Raw genomic sequence first — 19,969 nt, 5'->3', positions numbered from 1 at the left:
CACAAAATTGTGCTTATAATGTAGAAAATGCAGGAAAAAGGATCACTTTTTTAAAAATTAACTTTATTTTTTATAAAGCAGTTTCTTATTAGTTATCTATTTTATACATATTAGTGTATATATGTCAATCCCAACCTCCCAATTCATCCCACCACCACCACCACCCACCACTTTCCCCCTCTGGTGTCCATACGTTTGTTCTCTACATCTGTGTCTCTATTTCTGCCCTGCAAACCGGTTCATCTGTACCATTTTTCTAGGTTCCACATATATGCGTTAATATACGATATTTGTTTTTCTCTTTCTGACTTATTTCACCCCGTATGACAGTCTCTAGATCTATCCACGTCTCAACAAATGACCCAATTTCATTCCTTTTTATGGCTGAGTAATATTCCATTGTATATTTGTACCACATCTTCTTTATCCATTGGTCTGTCGATGGGAATTTAGGTTGTTTCCATGACCTGGCTACTGTAAATAGTGCTGCAATGAACTGGGGTGCATGTGTCTTTTTGAATTATGGTTTTCTCTGGGTATATGCCCAGTAGTGGGATTGCTGGGTCATATGGTAATTTTATTTTTAGTTCTTTAAGGAACCTCCATACTGTTCTCCATACTGACTGTATCAATTTAAATTCCCACCAACAGTGCAAGAGGGTTCCCTTTTCTCCACACCCTCTCCAGCATTTGTTTGTAGATTTTCTGATGATGCCCATTCTAACTGGTGTGAGGTGATACCTCACTGTAGTTTTGATTTGCATTTCTCTAAAAATTAGTGATGTTGAGCAGCTTTTCATGTGCTTCTTGGCCATCTGTATGTCTTCTTTGAAGAAATGTCTATTTAGGTCTTCTGCGCATTTTTGGATTGGGTTGTTTTTTTTATATTGAGCTGCATGAACTGTTTACATATTTTGGAGATTAATCCTTTGTCCGTTGATTCGTTTGCAAATATTTTCTCCCATTCAGAGGGTTGTCTTTTTGTCTTGTTTGTAGTTTCCTTTGCTTTGCAAAAGCTTTTTTTATTAGGTCCCATTTGTTTATTTTTGTTTTTATTTCCATTACTCTAGGAGGTGGATCAAAAAAGATCTTGCTGTGATTTATGTCAAAGAGTGCTCTTCCTATGTTTTCCTCTAAGAGTTTTATAGTGTCCCATCTTACATTTAGGTCTCTAATCCATTTTATTATTGTGTACGGTGTTAGGGAGTGTTCTAATTTCATTCTTTTACATGTAGCTATCCAGTTTTCCCAGGACCACTTATTGAAGAGACTGTCTTTTCTCCATTGTATATCCTTGCCTCCTCTGTCATAGATTAGTTGACCATAGGTGCATGGGTTTATCTCTGGGCTCTCTATCCTGTTCCATTGATCTATATTTCTGTTTTTGTGCCAGCACCATATTGTCTTGATTACTGTAGCTTTGTAGTATATAGTCTGAAGTCAGGGAGTCTAATTCCTCCAGCTCTGTCTTTTTCCCCTCAAGATTGCTTTGGCTATTCGGGATCTTTTGTGTCTCCATACAAATTTTAAGATATTTTGTTCTAGGTCTGTAAAAAATGTCATTGGTAATTTGATAGGGATTGCATTGAATCTGTAGATTGCTTTGGGTAGTACAGTCATCTTCACAATATTGATTCTTCCAATCTAAGAACATGGTATATCTCTCCATCTGTTTGTGTCATCTTTGATCTCTTTCATCAGTGTCTTATAGTTTTCTGAGTACAGGTCTTTTACCACCTTTTGTGGGTTTATTCCTAGGTATTTTATTCTTTTTGTTGCGATGGTGAATGGGATTGTTTCCTTAACTTCTCTTTCTGATCTTTCATTGTTAGTGAATAGGAATGCAAGAGATTTCTGTGCGTTAATTTTGTATCCTGCAACTTTACCAAATTCATTGATTAGCTCTAGTAATTTTCTGGTAGCATCTTTAGGATTCTCTATGTATAGTATCATGTCATCTGCAAACAGTGACAGTTTTACCTCTTCCTTTCCGATTTGTATTCCTTTTATTTCTTTTTCTTCTCTGATTTCTGTGGCTAGGACTTCCCAAACTACGTTGAAAAATAGTGGCGAGAGTGGGCATCCTTGTCTTGTTCCTGATCTTAGAGGAAATGCTTTCAGTTTTTTACTATTGAGAATGATGTTTGCTGTGGGTTTGTCGTATATGGCCTTTATTATGTTGAGGTAGGTTCCCTCTCTGCCCACTTTCTGGAGAGTTTTTATCATAAATGGGTGCTGAATTTTGTCAAAGGCTTTTTTTTCCTGCATCTGTTGAGATGATCATATGGTTTTTCTTCTTCAATTTGTTAATATGGTGTATTACACTGATTGATTTGTGTATACTGAAGAATCCTTGCATTCCTGGGATAAATCCCACTTGATCATGGTGTATGATCCTGGAAAAAGGATCACTTTTTGTCATCACATTTCAAATGAAAGTTTTTTTATTAGGTGACTAGAAAAACCATTTAAATTATATCATTACCTGCCTGCTTTTTAATGAAAACTCTTCTTCACACACGTAGATAAGCTAAAGCTTATAAACTTAAACTTGTCAGAGAAATTTAAAGCAACTCAGTCAAAAAAAATGAAAAGACCTGGTAAAAAATTTTTTTAAAAAAGGCTACAATATAACCTGAACAGCACATTAAATCCCCAAAGATATAACTTAGCTCCTTTTAGGGATCTATTCAAGGGGTGACAGTTCCTGAAAGCCATCAGATGACTTACCCTTTTCATGTGACCAACAACAGAATCACAGCAAGGACCACACTTAAGGCTGACCCAGTAAAGCCCTACTGTGGTTGTTTTACATGACCCACATTTTGAGTGTAATGGAAAGACAACCACATTTCATTTAAATTATGTGTGGTCTTTCCTGAAGAACTCATTAAGCAAGTACATTTACATATTTTTGCTTCAGTGGTGTGGTAGGTATACAGACATGTAGCAATTTTCATACAAAATTTTCCAAAGGAATTTCACTTAAAACAAGAATTTCAAAGAGCAACAAAAATTTCCAAACATTCTGGGAAACAACAGTTACCAGCATTTTATTTTGCCAAGTGAGAGTGTTAAAAATAAATGTAAATAAAACAATACTATCATTATATTTTCATGAAAGGACACATGAACAAGAGTAAAAGATATAACTGAATAAATTACTTTTTTTTTCAAAAAATGGGACAAATTTCAGAAAATTGTCTTTATATCTCTTTAGATCAATGAAAACTTTGTCATGTACCAAAAGAGTTCTGAGGATTAGCCTTTAGAAACCTGTATTTTTAGTCATTTACAGGAATTCAGTTATCCATAGAGTTTTCCCAAGACTACAGATGGAGAAGGCTGTAGAAAACAAAAATAAAATTAATATATGGGAAAGAGGTAACTCCAACCTGATCACCTCAATAAAGCAGAACAGATATAGAAATAAAGTGAGTCACACAAGTTTTTTGGCTTCTCAGGGCATATAAAAGTTATGTTTACACTACACTGCAGTCTATTAGATGTGCAGCAGCATTATGTCTTAGAAAACAATGTATATACCTTAATTGAAAAATATGTTATTGCTGAAGAATGTTAACCGTCATCTGAGCCTTTAGTGAGTCGTAGGAGGAACATCAAAGATCACTGATTACACAGATCAACATAACAAATATAATAATAATAAAGTTTAAAACAGCGGTCCCCAACCTTTTCGGCACCAAGGACTGGTTTTGTGGAAGACAATTTTTCCACAGACTTGGTGGCGGGCGGGGGAGTTGTTCAGGTGGTAATGCAAGCAATGGGGAGCAGCAGATGAAGCTTCACTTGCCCACCGCCCACCTCCTGCTGTGCGGCCCAGTTCCTAACAGGCCATGGACCAATACCAGTCCGCGGCCCGGGGGTTGGGGAACCCGGGTTTAAAACACTGTGAGAATTACCAATGTAACACAGAGACACGAAGAAAGCAAATGCCAGTGGGAAAATGGCAAAGACAGATTTGCTTGATGCAGTATGCCACAAACCTTCAATTTGTAAAAAACACATTATCTGCGAAGTGTAATAAAGCAAAGTGCAATAAAACAAGGTATGCCTGTAAAAGATGTAAGGAAGACCACAAAGGAAGAAGCAAGTAAAACTTTAAAAAAGCATGTTGAACAAAAAAGGATACCTCTCTCCTTATTGGGGATTACTTTACGAGATCTGCAATCTTGACATGGTTAATTCTCCACTTTCCTTTACAACCTTGTTGAATCTCTTTTAATTTGGAACCTGACCTCCCTTTCTGTTACTTCTAACCATCCTCCACCCTCTGGACAGGGGTGGGCAAGATATACTCTCCCTGAGGAAAACAGATGACTTGATATTTTCTTTGCCAGACACAAGTAATACCTGAACAGCTGCTAAGAATAGAGCTCACTTTTCCAGACTCCAGCCTTGAGACAAATCAGTATTTGATGAGACAAGCTCAGCTATGTTTCAGATTTTAACCATATAATCAAAATCTTGGGTTTTGTCCCCAGCTTTACTGAGATATAATTGACATATAGTATTGTCTCAGTTTAAGGTATACAATGTGATGTCGAGGACCACTAACATAACAGAAAGGCACATTTTGAAACATATAAACCAAATACCAAATATTTTTATTTTTAACCCATGGTTCAGTACACTCTACAGTCCATCTGAAACTGTCTCCAAAAATTAAATATAAGATAAATTAATCTACTTTATGCTTAACATTAAAAAAATTAACTTATATTCTAAAACAAAGTGTAATTAGCACTCTGTGGAGCGTACACTGCCAAAGGTTAATGTAACTATAAATTTTAAATAGATGTATATCTGTATGTGTAAGTATATGTCTATATATTGTATAAGAACAATTAAAAAACACAGGTCCATCAGCAATCAGATGAATAAATGACCTTATTCGCAAGTTTATTTCTTTCTCAAATTCCCTGCAGATGCTGTTTAGAGACCATATGAAGTAATAAAGAAAGTGATAAAATGACCACTTTTTTTTTTTTAATGACCAAAGTTCAGTGGTCTTCAAACTGAGGTCTCTATTTATATGAAGAGAGTTACTTGAGTCTGTGCAGTTTTAAGAGAATCAACTTCCAGATCCTCAACTTCCATACAAAGTTTTGCCTAAAGTGATCTGCCTGAAAATTACCAAGTTAACAGAGAGTCCATTTCTCACATTACAGAAGAAAGATCTACTCCTTCTTACCTATCCCTTACTAAGGTACACTGTACCTGAAGGTATGAAAACCTCCAGGTGACAAGAGAGAAGTCTCTTTCAATGATTAATCAAACACTGTAACATAAACCTGTAAGAGTGTATCTCCAAGTATTAAACATGTTTCTATTAAGGGCATGGTGTGGTGTTAGAAACATGGTATTTGGGTCCCTGTCAGGATGCTCTGAATTAAGATATATAGCAAAGGGAGGTGGCTGGAGACCTGGCAATTTCTGTTTAATAACTCTACCTTTTCCACTCTGAGCTCCCTGAAACCTCAATCTCTCCGTGCCACCATTATCAAAGGATGCATTGCTAGGGAGAAAAAAGTCCCATGGGAGCAATACAAACAGAACATCAATATGAAGCCCAGACTCACATTTGCTTACTTTACATATTTAAATATTAGCCATTCTTTTCAGTTATCTGTGGATGGGTTCATAGCTATAAAGAAAGGCACCTTACATTGGCTAAAGCACCATAAATTGCTGGTACTGATTTTTTTTTTCCCCAAAAATTCAACTGGAATGAACAGCTAACATTTTCAAGACAATACTAGATACAATCAAAGGATAAAAATTCCAAGTGACTTCTTTCAGATTCAGTATGTATCATTCAATAAAGTAGTAAAAACCTAATTTAACAAATCATATATCAATACCTGTTCTAATTACAACCATTCCCCAGTTGGTTCAATCTTCAAAAATATTTATTTTTCTATTACTTAAAGTAAAATTAAACAATATACTAACTCCTGGGGCAATCTGCTTTTTAGCAGTACAAACTTTTTTATTATTTTCATAGGCAAAGTTTAGACATGATTCATCTCATTAAAAAATACAATTCCAATAGAATCCTACTTTTCATGTTTTCACCTGGGTTATAGTTTAACTCAAGTAATCCACACTAAAATTCTGTATATGCAGAAGAATTTTTAACAACACTATAAGGTTCACTATTTTTCTCTTAATTACCTTACCTGCATCCAACAGTAAAAAATATCCCAATAGCACTATTTTAAAAGCCTTAAATTTGAACTATGGAAAAAAAATTCCTTATTTCTAGCATATTAACAAATGTTTAAAAGAAAATAATCGAACATTAAGTGCATACACTTAATGTATGCATTTAATGAAAGATATGTACTGACAATACATTTTGCTTTAACATATTATAAAATTACTAGTGGCTTTAATTGTGTATGTTTTTCTTTTAAACAGTTAAAAAGTCCATAAACTAGTGAAATGCATTTAAAATGGATTCAATTTTATGAATAATATTCACTATGATGGATCTTTATATTTCTGTGCTAAATAATAGTTGTTTGATACAAATTCTGCTAAAAAGAAACAGATTAAAAACATTGCCTTTTTTCATGCACTGAACCTTACCTCAAGTAGAATCTTGCATTTTAAATATTAAAAGAAAATCAATTTTTAAAATAGCAGTAGTAAATTCCTAGAAGTCAGTGTTTTGCAAAGCATTTGTTACTAATCACCTATATTGAAACCATCAAGGGTTAAAAAAAAAAAAAAGGACGGGGGTGGTGGGTTCCCTGGCGGTCCAGTGGTTAGGACTTCACACTTCCACTGCAGGGGGCATGGGTTCGATCCCTGGCTGGGGAATTAAGATCCCATGTGCTGTGTGGCACGGCCAAAACAAACCCCCAAAAAACAAAATATCATCTAGGGTGCTCATTAAAAATACAAACTCTCAGGCCCATCCCACATGTACTGAATCAGAATCTCTTGATAATGGTTGAGTCTAGAAATTTACCTTTTTACCAATTACTCTGGGACTTCCCTAGTGGCACAGTGGTTAAGAATCTGCTGCCAATGCAGGGGACTCGGGTTCAAGCCCTAGTTCGGGAAGATCTCACGTGCCGCAGAGCAACTAAGCCCGTGCACCACAACTACTGAGCCTGAGCTCTAGAGCCCGCGTGCCACAACTACTGAGCCTGCACTCTAGAGCCCGTGCACCACAACTACTGAGCCTGCACTAGAGAGCCCATACTCCACAATGAGAAGCCCACCCACTGCAACGAAGAGCAGCCCCCACTCTCTGCAACTAGAGAAAGTCAAGAGTGCAGCAACGAAGACCCAACGCAGCCAAAAATAAATTAATTAATTAAAAAAAGCAATTGCTCTCGGGAGATCTCTAAAGCCAGAAAATCTAGAAACTGATCAGTAAAGTTCCTCAAATAAGCTCGCTAATAATAGTGTAAGAAGAAATTCAAAATCAAGAAAGAGATTAGGGGCTACAACCCAAACATCATGAAGAAAATAAACACAGAGTTAGGTCCAAGATCAGTTTTAAAAGAGAACTGCTTGTGACTCTGCCAATGATTATTAATGCTTTGTGCACTTTCTTATGGAATTTACGGCCACTGCGGAGACATAACTAAAAAAGCAAAAAGGAACATTTTTCTCTTCCATTATAAGGAATGCTGAACACTATAACACAGTGTTGCTACTTTGAGAACTTGCTTCCCTTACTATTTATTATGCAGATGATCCTTCAGGATTATCCTCTAATAGTATCAATACATAACACCTGGCTAGAAATGTACACACATTGTTAAAATGGTTTTCGTAATACTTACGGTCTTCAACAACCCCAAATAAAGGAAAAACAGGGAACAGACATGGTTACCAAGTCTATACCAGCTAACTCACCAGCCTCCTCACACATCTCTTTTCCCTACACCATCATAAAACCACATCTTGAAGATACTAGCTCCGGTGGGTGAAGCTATACACTCAGGAGTCACTCACACCACTCTAACAACCAACAGAAGAAATCCAAACTCCAGCTAATTTACTCCCTGGAAATACACAATAGGAATAGAAAAGGTAACCAAGACTACAATAATTAAATGTTCCTTTTGTTTGGTCCTGTCCCTTATTTCTATATAATCTTCTAGTAAATACTCTGCTTCCAAAATGGTTTATTTTAAAAAGACATAATAAAAAGTAGAAGCTCTATGTTTAGTCTCCTTAAAGAGACTATGGGATGTTTATCTTAAGAGTAAAATGGGTTTAAGGGTTACTTGGTAGAAACCGTTCTCTTCCCTTAAAAAAAAAAATGCTGAAGGAGCTATTTGATTTTAATTGGGAATCTATTAAATGTGTTACGTAGGTTATTAAAATGATGGCAAAGACCAGAAGAGAATGCATGGCTCTTTCACTTAAGGAACAAGGTTATAAAACTACACTTCCTCCAACAAACAAAGCTTGACAATATAAATTTGGCTGTTGTACCTAAAGAACATTATCCCAATTTTCTATTGAGTAGCCAAGAGGAATTTGATGAAACAATATGATTATTTACTACATAAATAATACCTTTTCTGGAGGAAACAATGTATACTTACTTAGTAAGCTGCCCTTTATTCTTGTTATTATCAACTCCATTATAAGTCACAGCTGCCAGTTTTCTGCTCCGGTAGTTCTCATAGTGTACATTATTAGTGACATCTTTCAAGTCCTGCATGTGTGTTCTGTCATAAATAAATGACACATCAAGAGTTTGCTTCTATTAAGAAAGCTTTGGTGTAAATTCAAAATTTTAGCAAAACAAAAATTTCAGACTTAAAATGAGCAAAGGACTATTCTTAAGGAAGATGGCATCCATCTGTCTTCATTCACATTTAAGGCAGAGTAAGACACAATGAGCTAACTTGACACCAATGGAAAATTAGGTTCCAGATGAAAGTTTAGGAGCATGAATCCTCTCAAAGCAGTTACTAAAGAATGACATTTCTAGAGAAGAGTATTTACCTTTTTAGTATATATTTTATTTTACTAGAGAAGGAAAAGTAGATTAGCTCCTACTAAAGTTCACAAAGCAAAAGAAATTGCTTTCCTTTTAGCAATATTATTAATATTTGAGTTTTTATTCAGGTAATACATAGGGACACTTTAGATCACATATCAAGTTGGATGCAAACTGGGGAATTCTAATTTTGAGTAAATTTCTGTTTATTCAAATTGTCCAGTAAATGTGGTATTTTGGTTAAATGAATGTCTGCTCACAGCGTATCTATCATACATAAAATCAATCCATAGGAGACAACTATACAATACATGAGACAATTTCATCATTCCTTAATGTTTCAAGATGCTAAAAGACTCCCTGAGCTGCTCTACGGTATCCTTTACCAATGCAGCAGTGTTTTTGGATATACGTGGTGTGGGAGTACTCTGTATCATTTGACCTTCCTTTTTCTCATCATCCATTCCTGCACCTGCAATCCCCCATCTTTCATCTCCACCACTTTACCAAAATCCCCTTACGGGAGACAAACATAAAGGTGTTACTCTGTATTTATTCTTCCTGATATCCATGAAACAGTTACTACTACTTTCCCTTTTGTAAACAGAATGTGATGTTCAATTACTCTGATTCACCTAGTATTGGACATTTCCATGCAGTTTTCTGATAGCTTAACTCCTCCTATTTCTAAGACTGGGTTTTCCACAAGCCTCATCTCCCTTTATACTCTGTCCCTTGATGAATATATCCTCTCTATGGCCACTAGAGTTACACCTAAAGCTCTATCCTCCTGTACTTCAGTCAAGTCAGACAGTTCCTTACTCCTAGCATATCCAATGACTGGGACTGAATAGTTCATGTTAATTTGTCACTGACTCTCAAACTTCAGAATTCTACTGCTTTGGGGGCTCTCTTTGCAGTCTCGAAGTCAAACCACTCTAACCCAGGACAACTTTCTCCTTGGCGGTCAGTCATTTTTTGGGTACCCGTATATGTTATAGGTGACACCACATAACGTTTTCAACTATATTGTAAACATCCCCTTTTACAAAAAACATGCCATCACCTTTTGTACTCTTGCCACAGATAGCACATAATGGGCCCTTTAAAAAGAATTGATTTGAAGCTGAGTTATGATAAACACTGCTGACTTTCTAGAATTACTGTTATCAGTTTCTCTAAGCAGAGAATAATAACTGTGCCAATATGAAACAATCTTCTTGTAATTTTTAAATATTATATATTATCTCATTAATGAATCACTGAAAAATAACTAAAGGACCTGAGGTAAAGTACTTTAGTAGCTGAAATACAAGATGTATAAAATAAAAATAAGGTGGGCTTATTAACTAGTTGTTAAACTATTTTTGTTAATGTCATCAACGTTTTAGATAGTGAAATATTTTTCCCTTTCACTAAAATAACTTTATGATTACCTGGTTCTGGTATTTTTCAGGATATAGAAATCTCTATTTCCACTTACTTAAATATTTTACTTTATCCTTTTTAAAATCAACCCATTCCTCCACTCTGAAAATAATTAATTAGTAATATAGTTTTCTCCACAATTTCCGGAATTTACTCATCTTTTCCATTTCTTATTGCTGATAACAAAGCACTCTCTTCTCTCCTTTTGTTTTCCTTCTCTATTTGATTTCTGCACTGTCCACTGCCACACCCTGAAACTATTTTTATCAAGTTTTCCTCTTTCCATTGTCTCCCTTGGTTTGCCTGCAACAGCTAGTTCTCTTAATTAGCAAAGTGACACAGCTTTGAACTTTAATCTTTCTTAGAAGCAACCACCACTCCTAAATTTAACCTGCAGGATTTCAATTACTTGGAACTTACAGACATATGGAACACTGGCATTGATATTTCCTTCATGTATTTATTAAATATCCACTAGGTGCCTTTATCATAAAGACATGAGCTACATAATATATACATCTTTCTCATCTCTCCTCCAAACTTAAAAGGAAAAGCAATAAAGTAAAATATTCCTAAGCTTACCATTTGCAAAGCATACTTATCAAGGATGTTTTACACGTCTCAAAGACTATAATCGAAAAATTGTGTTAAGAAGCCAAATGAACATCTAGCATAAGTGAACATTTATTCCTTAGGAAAGAAAAACAAGTGTGCTAAAGCAAATTTAACAAATAAATGAATTTTTTATTAAGCAAAATTGCCTAGTCATCTACCTCAAGGAGCTGAAGCCAATATCTTCATCCTACTTGTTAAAAATGTTAAGTAGGACCACTCCTAATCCCACAAATAAACATTTAATGACTGTATTTATCCTAATCCATCTTAAGGCATCTATTTCCATGAATCTCTTCCTATCTGACCCACTGCATGATAACATACCACTTACCACTTACTCTGAGTTTCTTTAATACATCTAAGCAACCTCATCACAGCACACATCTACTTATATATTACATAATTTTAGAATTTTTTATATTTTCATACATGTATGATTGTCCTGTTGCTTTCCTGTACTAAATCTTCCTGCAGGAATGGTCCTTCCTGCTTATAATGCTTCCATACTAGTGAGTCCTACTCACCAGATGTCACTGTGTACCTTCAAATGTTCAAAGTCTAGCTTCTGACTCAGTAACTAGCCTTCTTTTCTATAGTATTTTAGGTATATAGGCAATTATTGATTGCATATTTAAAAAACACATAAGATGGGCTTCCCTGGTGGCTCAGTGGTTGAGGGTCCACCTGCCGATGCAGGGACGCGGGTTTGTGCCCCGGTCCGGGAGGATTCCACATGCCGCGGAGCGGCTGGGCCCGTGAGCCATAGCCGCTGAGCCTGTGGGTCCGGAGCCTGTGCTCCGCGGCGGGAGAGGCCTCAACAGTGAGAGACCCGCAAAAAAAACAAAAACAAAAACCCCACATAAGACAAAGTTATAGAATATCATTGTGTAAGGCATTAGACAAGTAGCATAGATTTAAAATTGAGGAAAAGAATAAAATCAGAGGGAATGTACTGGCAATTAATACTTACGAAACATTCCTTACATATATAATGTCATAAGAGATTATTAGTTCTTCTTAAGTCACATCTTAAAAATGGAAGTGAAAGGAAAGAGTTCGTAATAGAACCTGAAGTGTTGTATTCTCAAAACCAAGAGATGACCACCCTTTCATATGCATTTGCTGTTCTCCCACTGTGTGAGGCATGGCAACCCCAATGGCTGAATTAACTCCGTCATCCACTTTCTACCAAAACACCTTGTCATGAGCTCTTTTGAGAAAAACCAATTACATGGCAATCTCTGATTTCAAAATTCACTTTCATCTCTTGTATATTTCTTGAGGTAGCAGTTTGACTCATATTTTCCCCCACTTTTAAGAATGATCTTATTCTTGTTCTATGATTTCCAATTATCATCAATATGCATGTTACTACTTCAACATAGCTAAAGAGATTCCTGTGTTTTGGGAAAGTGGATAGTATGAAAATGAATAGACACCAACTTAAGATGGCCATCTAAAACTGGAGGTTGAAGAGAATAGTACATAGTGAGGGTCTGGAGAAGCAAGCAAGATGAGAGAGTAGAGAAGTAGCAAAAGGGTATGAAATGGCACGAGAAAGGAATTTATCTCAGCATAAAAACACTGAGGTTCATTTTGATCCCCTTTCTGTTCCTTGCCCACTAATGTCTCTGGTTCTTTTCAACTTTTTCTTCGGGATTTCCTCTCTGCTACTGATTTTCTAATTCAGGTCCTGTTCCTCTAATCAGAAAAACCTCACTGTCCTGTTCTCACATGCTTTCCTTCTCTTTCATCAGGTGCACAAGGTACAATTTAGGAGTAATGTTTTCCCTCCTGGGAGGAAGATCAGTTTTGTTCACAGTGTTCCAGTAACAAAAATGCTCCACTCACCAGCTACCAAGCTATGTATTTTTAAATATTCAAAGTCAAGTTTTTGACCCAAAACTTAGCCTTCCCTTCCACAGTTTCCACATTAAAGAAGAGCAAAAGCCTTTTTCTTTCCACTTTCCATACCTCTTTCAGTATTAAACCTTAACACAAAGTATAATGATCAAGAGGCCCATTTTCCTATATATCCCTAGCCACACAGCCTATTTTGTATTTTTGCTCTTGACTTCAAAACCTTGGCAAAATAACCCAAGTTGTCTCCATGCAGCGCTTACTGCAGTGCTTACTTCAGTGCTAGAACGAAGATACCACTTTAAATTAGCTAAATTTATAGAAGACAAAAAGTTAAATCTGTCTAACTCTAATTTTATTTAGGGGAAGAAAAAATTTATGTTATTTTCATCATTACTCACACTTACCTTATCAACATATTTCTTAGAATTGTAAAATCACAATGTTCACCATTTTCAACTATAAAAAAAAATAGATCACATACATTATTTTCCACTAAACCCAGTCTTTTCGGAGGAAACTGGGTGTTAACAACAATAAGAGAATATGCAAAATAGCTTAGATCAATTTTTCATTAAGATTTAACACTGTAACATATAGTACTTAATTTAAGGGCACATCAGACGACTGTGCTATATTACTTTATTGTAGTTTAATCCTCAATGATAAAATATAAACCTAACAAATGAGCTCTCCAAAAGCAAACAATTTTGACATTTTGAAAGAGGACATCATATATTTCTCTTTACTGGTTGAAAGTATATTTATTCCATAATAAAATGCATTTAAAAAGTTCAGTGTTGGGGGTGAGCAGGGGATCACTTTAGAAAAACCTCCCTAAGGTAACCAAAATGAAAACTTGAGCCAAGAACATTAAGGTTCTTTATTTTTTAAAAACGTATCACTAAAAGAACACTCTTTGGTGGGGGAGGTACCTAAAACTAAAGATACAAAGCAATTTCTTCTGTGCATATTTCTAAGGACTGTACTAGTTCTAAAGCCTCAGCTCAGCAACTGAAGGTTACATGGCGATGACAGAGCTGGGAATGAGCACAGTATAACTGGTCAGGAAAGTCACTGATAACAACAGTAACTTGGAAAATATTCTAAAAATTACAGAATTTTTCAAAGCAATACCAACAAATAGAACAATCATGACTCAAATCTTGATTCCAAGTTACTATAACACAGAAGATTAAATATTAGTAAAACCAGTATAATAAACACAAATTTGGGGAAACATGTCTATTGCCAAGAAGGCTTGTTGAGAATTGATGCTATAACTAAGATTTTATTGTTAACACTCCTTAAAAAATTAGTAGAGGATCTCTTAATAATGAAATTTTTTGCTCTAAAGATGGGATGCCAAAAAAGGTGACTTCTGTCCTGAGGAAAAGAAACTGTGAATGTTTTAACTGAGCTTCTGACAGTTGTTCTCATTCTTGAGGGTCCCAGACCCATCTGAGACTCAGATAAAAGTGACAGGCCTTTTCTGCAAAATTGTTCTCAATTTCAGAAGGTTTATTAGATCCCCTGGAAGCAATCTTTGGTCCCCACATAAAGAACTCCTGCATTATAAGAGTTTTCAAACAAAAAAACAGGAATAGACTTAATGGTGAGGCAGAGGTGGGAGGGTGGATACTGACAAGTGGCTTTTACAGTACTACACCGTTAAGATTTAACACATACTTGCCTGACTTAGTAGGACACAAGGTCTGAGAAACTTGAGGAAATGAGACTCAATGAAACAATTCAGAACTATCTTTGAAAATCTAGACTATATCAATGCAGTATGCTTATCATACTAACTATAAATATAAATATTTTTAATCACATTTGTGAGATCTTATAGAAAGCCATTCACTGAAGAAAACCTTACCTTCAGCAACACCCCAAGGATACTGCCTTCCTCTGACCCTTTTGCCATTAACTTCAATGATAGTATTACTACCTACCACAGCAAGAGGTAAACGGTCCTATAAAACAAAGTACTCATGTTCAAATATATCTCTGTAGTCCTCACAAATTCAAGAATAAAGAAGTTACATTACTCAACAGATAAGCAAAAACAATTATTACCCCGACAGTTTCTGCATTCATTTTTATACGCCATTCAATTACTATTTAGTAAAATGCCATTATATGGTATTGTCACCAATGTAAACAATAAATAAAATATTTTCACTGAAAATTTAAGAATACTAAGGCATATGCTGATCAAATTATTTGTTAAAACATCATTCCAAAAAGAAGCTGCCCCATATTGGAAAAATTAAAAAGGATAAAAAATATATTAGCAGTTAGAGGAGAAAAATGAGGCTTGTGGCTAGCTTCCCTACCTGATCACAAACCAACCCTAACAGCCCTGGAGGCAGAGAATGCCATTAGTCAGTACATCATTTTTAGGTCCAGGGTACTTAGGAAACCACTATAATTTAAAAATACAGAAAATTATGTCGGTATGGATTTTTAGTTGATTCTTATGAAAGGACAAAAGAAAACATATTTTTGGCTCTTAAAACAAAGATTAAGCATAACAGTGCGTAAGAACAAATACTTTCCCTTCTTATTACGCCCCCCTTTTCTTTCCCATTACCTGTTTTTAGGGGGAAAATTATAAAATATGAAATCAGTTAACTGAAAACCACATGAAGACAAGAATTATGTTATTCATCTCTCTATTCCATATAATGCTTTATGATACATAATAGCCAAACAACAAAGTTAATCATAAAGTTGAATTCAATACTGAATAATCTCTCTATTTAGTTTGTAAGTCAACTGTTTAAAAACACTGATATTTTTGGTTTTTCCAGCAGCTATTATAGTATTTTTAAGTCCCTAAAACATTTTAGTATATGTATGGGAATGAACCTACCTTTATCTTTTTAACAAGCTTATTTTCTTCTTCATCATCTGTCTCTGGGAATTCATATATTTTAATTTTATGTTCTTGGATTTCTTTCATTATCTAAAATGAAAGAGGAAGTCAGCAAAAGAGCATCACACATAATTTTAGTATATTAGCCTTATTTTTATTATACTCTTCTTAAATTCCTGAGTCCTCAATTCCAGTTCCTTTACTGTTTTTCAATGATGCAAAATGTAATCTAAAACCAAAGTACTATGCTAGTCTTTTTTTTAACCATAAAGTTGATATATAAAAGTACCATTCTCAAAATCCAATTACTTCAGAAGTGTTAAAGTCATACGGTTATAATACCAAAAGAGTTCTAAAAATGATTTAGAACCCAGAAAGGGCTTTCTCTAGCTGATTTCTACTCTAATGGTTTTAGGTCATTTATTTATAATGACTGAGATACTTCCTCTAGATAAACTCTTACCAACTGTTTTATTCATCTGAATCAACAAAGCTTAAACTCACCTAAAATTTTTAGTAGAATTTAGCAAAGGTAAGTAAAATTAAGTATAGCATTGGTTCCAGGAAAAAAAAAGTGCACACTTATCAGAAAATATCCTTGCATGTACATGTGCACACACACAAATCAAGGAGCAACACATATAAGATCAAGCAAGCATAAAGGGAGAAAACATGCCCTGGAAATTAAGAAACTAATGAGTTTATAATAATAATCAATCAGAGTGCAGAAAAAAGAAAGACAAACTTATTAATAACATCAGAATGACCTAGTTCAAATTAAATTATCTTGTCCAAAATCACTCCAAATTCTAATAAGAATACAGACATCCAAATAATGTTGAATACCTACCCTATTCAATCTCATAACAAACTGATGGCTAATATACCTATAGCTAGCTCCCTGCCTGTACTGGTAGTTCAGCGCTACTCTCACTGCCGGGGTCCCCAGCAGCAGTAAAGGGAACCTAAACAAAATGTGCGACACAGTTACTAAAGCAGACAGAAGTAAAACTGCCACTGAGAAAAACAGGACCACATATCTTTTACAATTGAGTTATATATGTCTATATACAAAAAAACCCAAGAAGATAAACGATGAGATGTCAAATACATGACTAGAAGAAGAAAGGAACACTAGCAGCTAGCTCTAGGAGCAGTGGTTCTTAGTCAGAGGTTGTATATTAAAATGGCCTGAGTGAGCATCTTCAAAATAATGAATACAAAAGCCCTATCTTAACCTACAGAACCAACTGGTAGAGATATGCTCCACTAACTCATTTTGAAAAAGTTCTCTAGATGACTCTGATAAACACCCTTGGTTAAAAATGTTTTTTAGGGCTTCCCTGGTGGCGCAGTGGTTAAGAATCCCCCTGGGTTCGAGCCCTGGTCCGGGAAGATCCCACATGCTGCGGAGCAACTAAGCCCGTGTGCCACAACTACTGAGCCTGCGCTCTAGAGCCCACGAGCCACAACTACTGAGCCCGCATGCCCTAGAGCCCATGCTCCGCAACAAGAGAAGCCACCACAATGAGAAGCCCATGCACTGCAACGAAGAGTAGCCCCCCGGGCTTCCCTGGTGGCACAGTGGTTGAGAGTCCGCCTGCCGATGCAGGGGATACGGGTTCATGCCCCGGTCCGGGAAGATCCCACATGCCATGGAGCGGCTAGGCCTGTGAACCGTGGCCGCTGGGCCTGCACGTCCGGAGCCTGTACTCCTCGGCGGGAGAGGCCACGGCAGTGAGGGGCCTGCGTACCGCAAAAAAAAAAAAAAAAAAAAGAGTAGCCCCCGCTTGCCGCAACTAGAGAAAGCCCGTGTGCAGCAACGAAGACCCAACACAGCCAAAAGTAAATAAATAAAATTAATTTATTTAGAAAAAAAGTTTTTTAAAAGCATAAACGAAGAAAAAGAAAATTGTACAACCCTACAATGTGACCAATCCGGAAGTAGAGATCATTGCTTATTCATCTTTATCTCTTAGTTCTTAGAACAAATACAAATCAAGGTACATACAAATCAAGACAGAAGAGGAGAAATGTTATTATATGATTAGTATTTGAACTTAGAAACAGCACATTACAAAATAAAAATGGAGTGAATAAGCATAAAATAAAAACATATACTCCTGGTAGAAATACCAGATATATGTAGTAAAAATGATACACTAAAACATTCTCAAAATTTATACAGATTTAACACAATTTCAAAGCAAATTTCCACAGGCTTTTGTTTTTGTAATAGGTTTCAAGTTATTCTAAAATTCATACTGAAAAAGGTGAAGAACCAAAGTATCTTGTTACAAAGGGGACTATAAGGACAATAAGAGATAATTAACTCTAAGATCTATTTAAAAATATTATACAACATAGCCACAGTTTAAAAGACATAAAACTGGCCTAAAACTTAAAAATAGGAAATTGGAATAGGAAAGTATAATAGTTCCAGAAACTGACCCTACATTTCATAAAATATAATATATAATAAACCAAACACAACAATGAGGGAAAAATAAACCTGTGCTTTAAAGTGTTCAGCTTTTCTGGAAAATTAAATTAAATCAAATTAGGTACCACTTTATTCCAAAAAAGTTTAAAAAATAAAAATGACAAACAATGCTGGCAAGACACTGGAACAAATATACCTGTTATAAAACGAATTTGATTGTTTTGTTGGGAAAGCACCATGACAAAATGGGTAGGTGGGGGAGGGAGATAAAATAATCATAACCTTTCAAAAGTAATCCTGTTCTTGGGAATTCGGTCTAGGAAAGTAATTCTAACGGGTGTGGGAGGGGTGCTGGTGGAAGCTATATGGAAACATCTAAAATAGCCTATTTAAATTGAAAGGATAAGGGCATATGATAATACTTATGGGCTCCTAGGAGAAAACTCAAGCAGAAGACTATTTTCAAGAGTTATTTTTAATACAGTGTAAACAACTATATAGTAAAGCAGCAAGAGGAATACACTGTAACACATTATACTGAAAATACGAAAAACTGCAAATTACATGAATGATATTAGAAACCCAAGAGTTCAACCTCATTCTACTTACCTGTTTCTTAAACTGTTGGCACTCCTCTGGTGTGAGTGTGTCTGCTTTGGCAATAAGTGGAATGATATTCACTTTTTCATGCAAACGCTTCATAAACTCAATATCCAACGGTTTAAGTCTGAAATACACAATATTTAATATGACTGGATTGATCAGTTTGGGAGAATAGATTCTTCACATCCCAATGTTAAATTACATACATTGGAACTACTTTACTTACTCATCAGAAACACTCCCTGACGGTGTATTGGGCCAGCAACAGTTAGGAAGAACAGGATTTCAAGAAGCATTGGAGTGGCTAAAAAGGCTTTGACTCCTGCCCTTTAACACCCTGGTCATAGGGTTTGGGCCCTAAAGAAGAATTAGAAAAACCAGAAAGGCTCCTAATAGGCTTTCCTACAGTCTCTACATTTACTACTCAAAACTTGGGAAATCTCTGCTTTGTTTTTAAATGAAAAATTTAGTCCTCCTTCACTTCTTGCTACCAACTATATTTCTCAGAGAAGAGGCTCAAAAGAGAATCTTCTTCATCCGTTTTACCTATTACACTCTAACTGCTGCCTCCACTTTGCCATTATACTTTCAAGAAGGTCACCAAATACTACCATGCTGCAAATTAATTAGCAGCAGCCAACTCATAAATACTGTGGTGTGCACCAGTAATTTTTTAATTTGCCCATTATGCAGCATTGACATTATTCCCTCACAAGCTGTTCACTTAGGGTAATTTTCAGGCTCCTCTTTGTAAGCTAGTCTCCTTAATAGGTACGTTCCTCAGAATTCTCTAGAAGGTCTTCTCACTCTGCATTCTGTAAGCTTATCATTAACTCTATGGGTCAATGACTCCCGAGTCTTTATACCCAGCTCAGATCTCACTCCTGTGTTCCAGGCTTGTGTCCACCCAGTGGAAATACTACTCGGACATCCCATTTTGGCACCTCAAAATCAAAAGCTCATCTAAGCCCCCATGTTTTCCCTCCCCTTCGTGCTTTCTATCTCAGTGAACAGCACTACAATCCACCCAATTACTCAAGTCTGAAACCCAGAATTCCTCCTTCCTCTAATCCTCAATTCCAAAGATTCCCCAGGACCTGCTGAACAAATAAAGATATTTATATATTTATCTCCATTTCCA

The 19,969-nt window shown here is 35.8% G+C and overlaps 1 protein-coding gene across 1 annotated transcript in view; it reads right to left on the bottom strand.

Moving 5' to 3' along the window:
- The window catches only part of SEPTIN7 (septin 7), a 113,360-nt gene that overhangs the window by 9,819 nt on the left and 83,572 nt on the right, over positions 1-19,969 (bottom strand). Inside the window, exons 6-10 of the mRNA XM_079710958.1 lie at positions 18,835-18,952; positions 15,780-15,872; positions 14,781-14,877; positions 13,309-13,360; positions 8,598-8,723 (exon numbers count right to left, since the gene is read on the bottom strand). Of these exons, the coding sequence (XP_079567084.1) occupies positions 8,598-8,723; positions 13,309-13,360; positions 14,781-14,877; positions 15,780-15,872; positions 18,835-18,952 (486 nt within the window). The remainder of the gene's footprint in view (positions 1-8,597; positions 8,724-13,308; positions 13,361-14,780; positions 14,878-15,779; positions 15,873-18,834; positions 18,953-19,969) is intronic.

The sequence above is a fragment of the Hyperoodon ampullatus genome (assembly GCF_949752795.1).
Source record: "Hyperoodon ampullatus genome assembly, chromosome: 9".
NCBI lineage: Eukaryota > Metazoa > Chordata > Mammalia > Artiodactyla > Ziphiidae > Hyperoodon > Hyperoodon ampullatus.
This window is presented reverse-complemented; position numbering and strand designations above follow the sequence as displayed.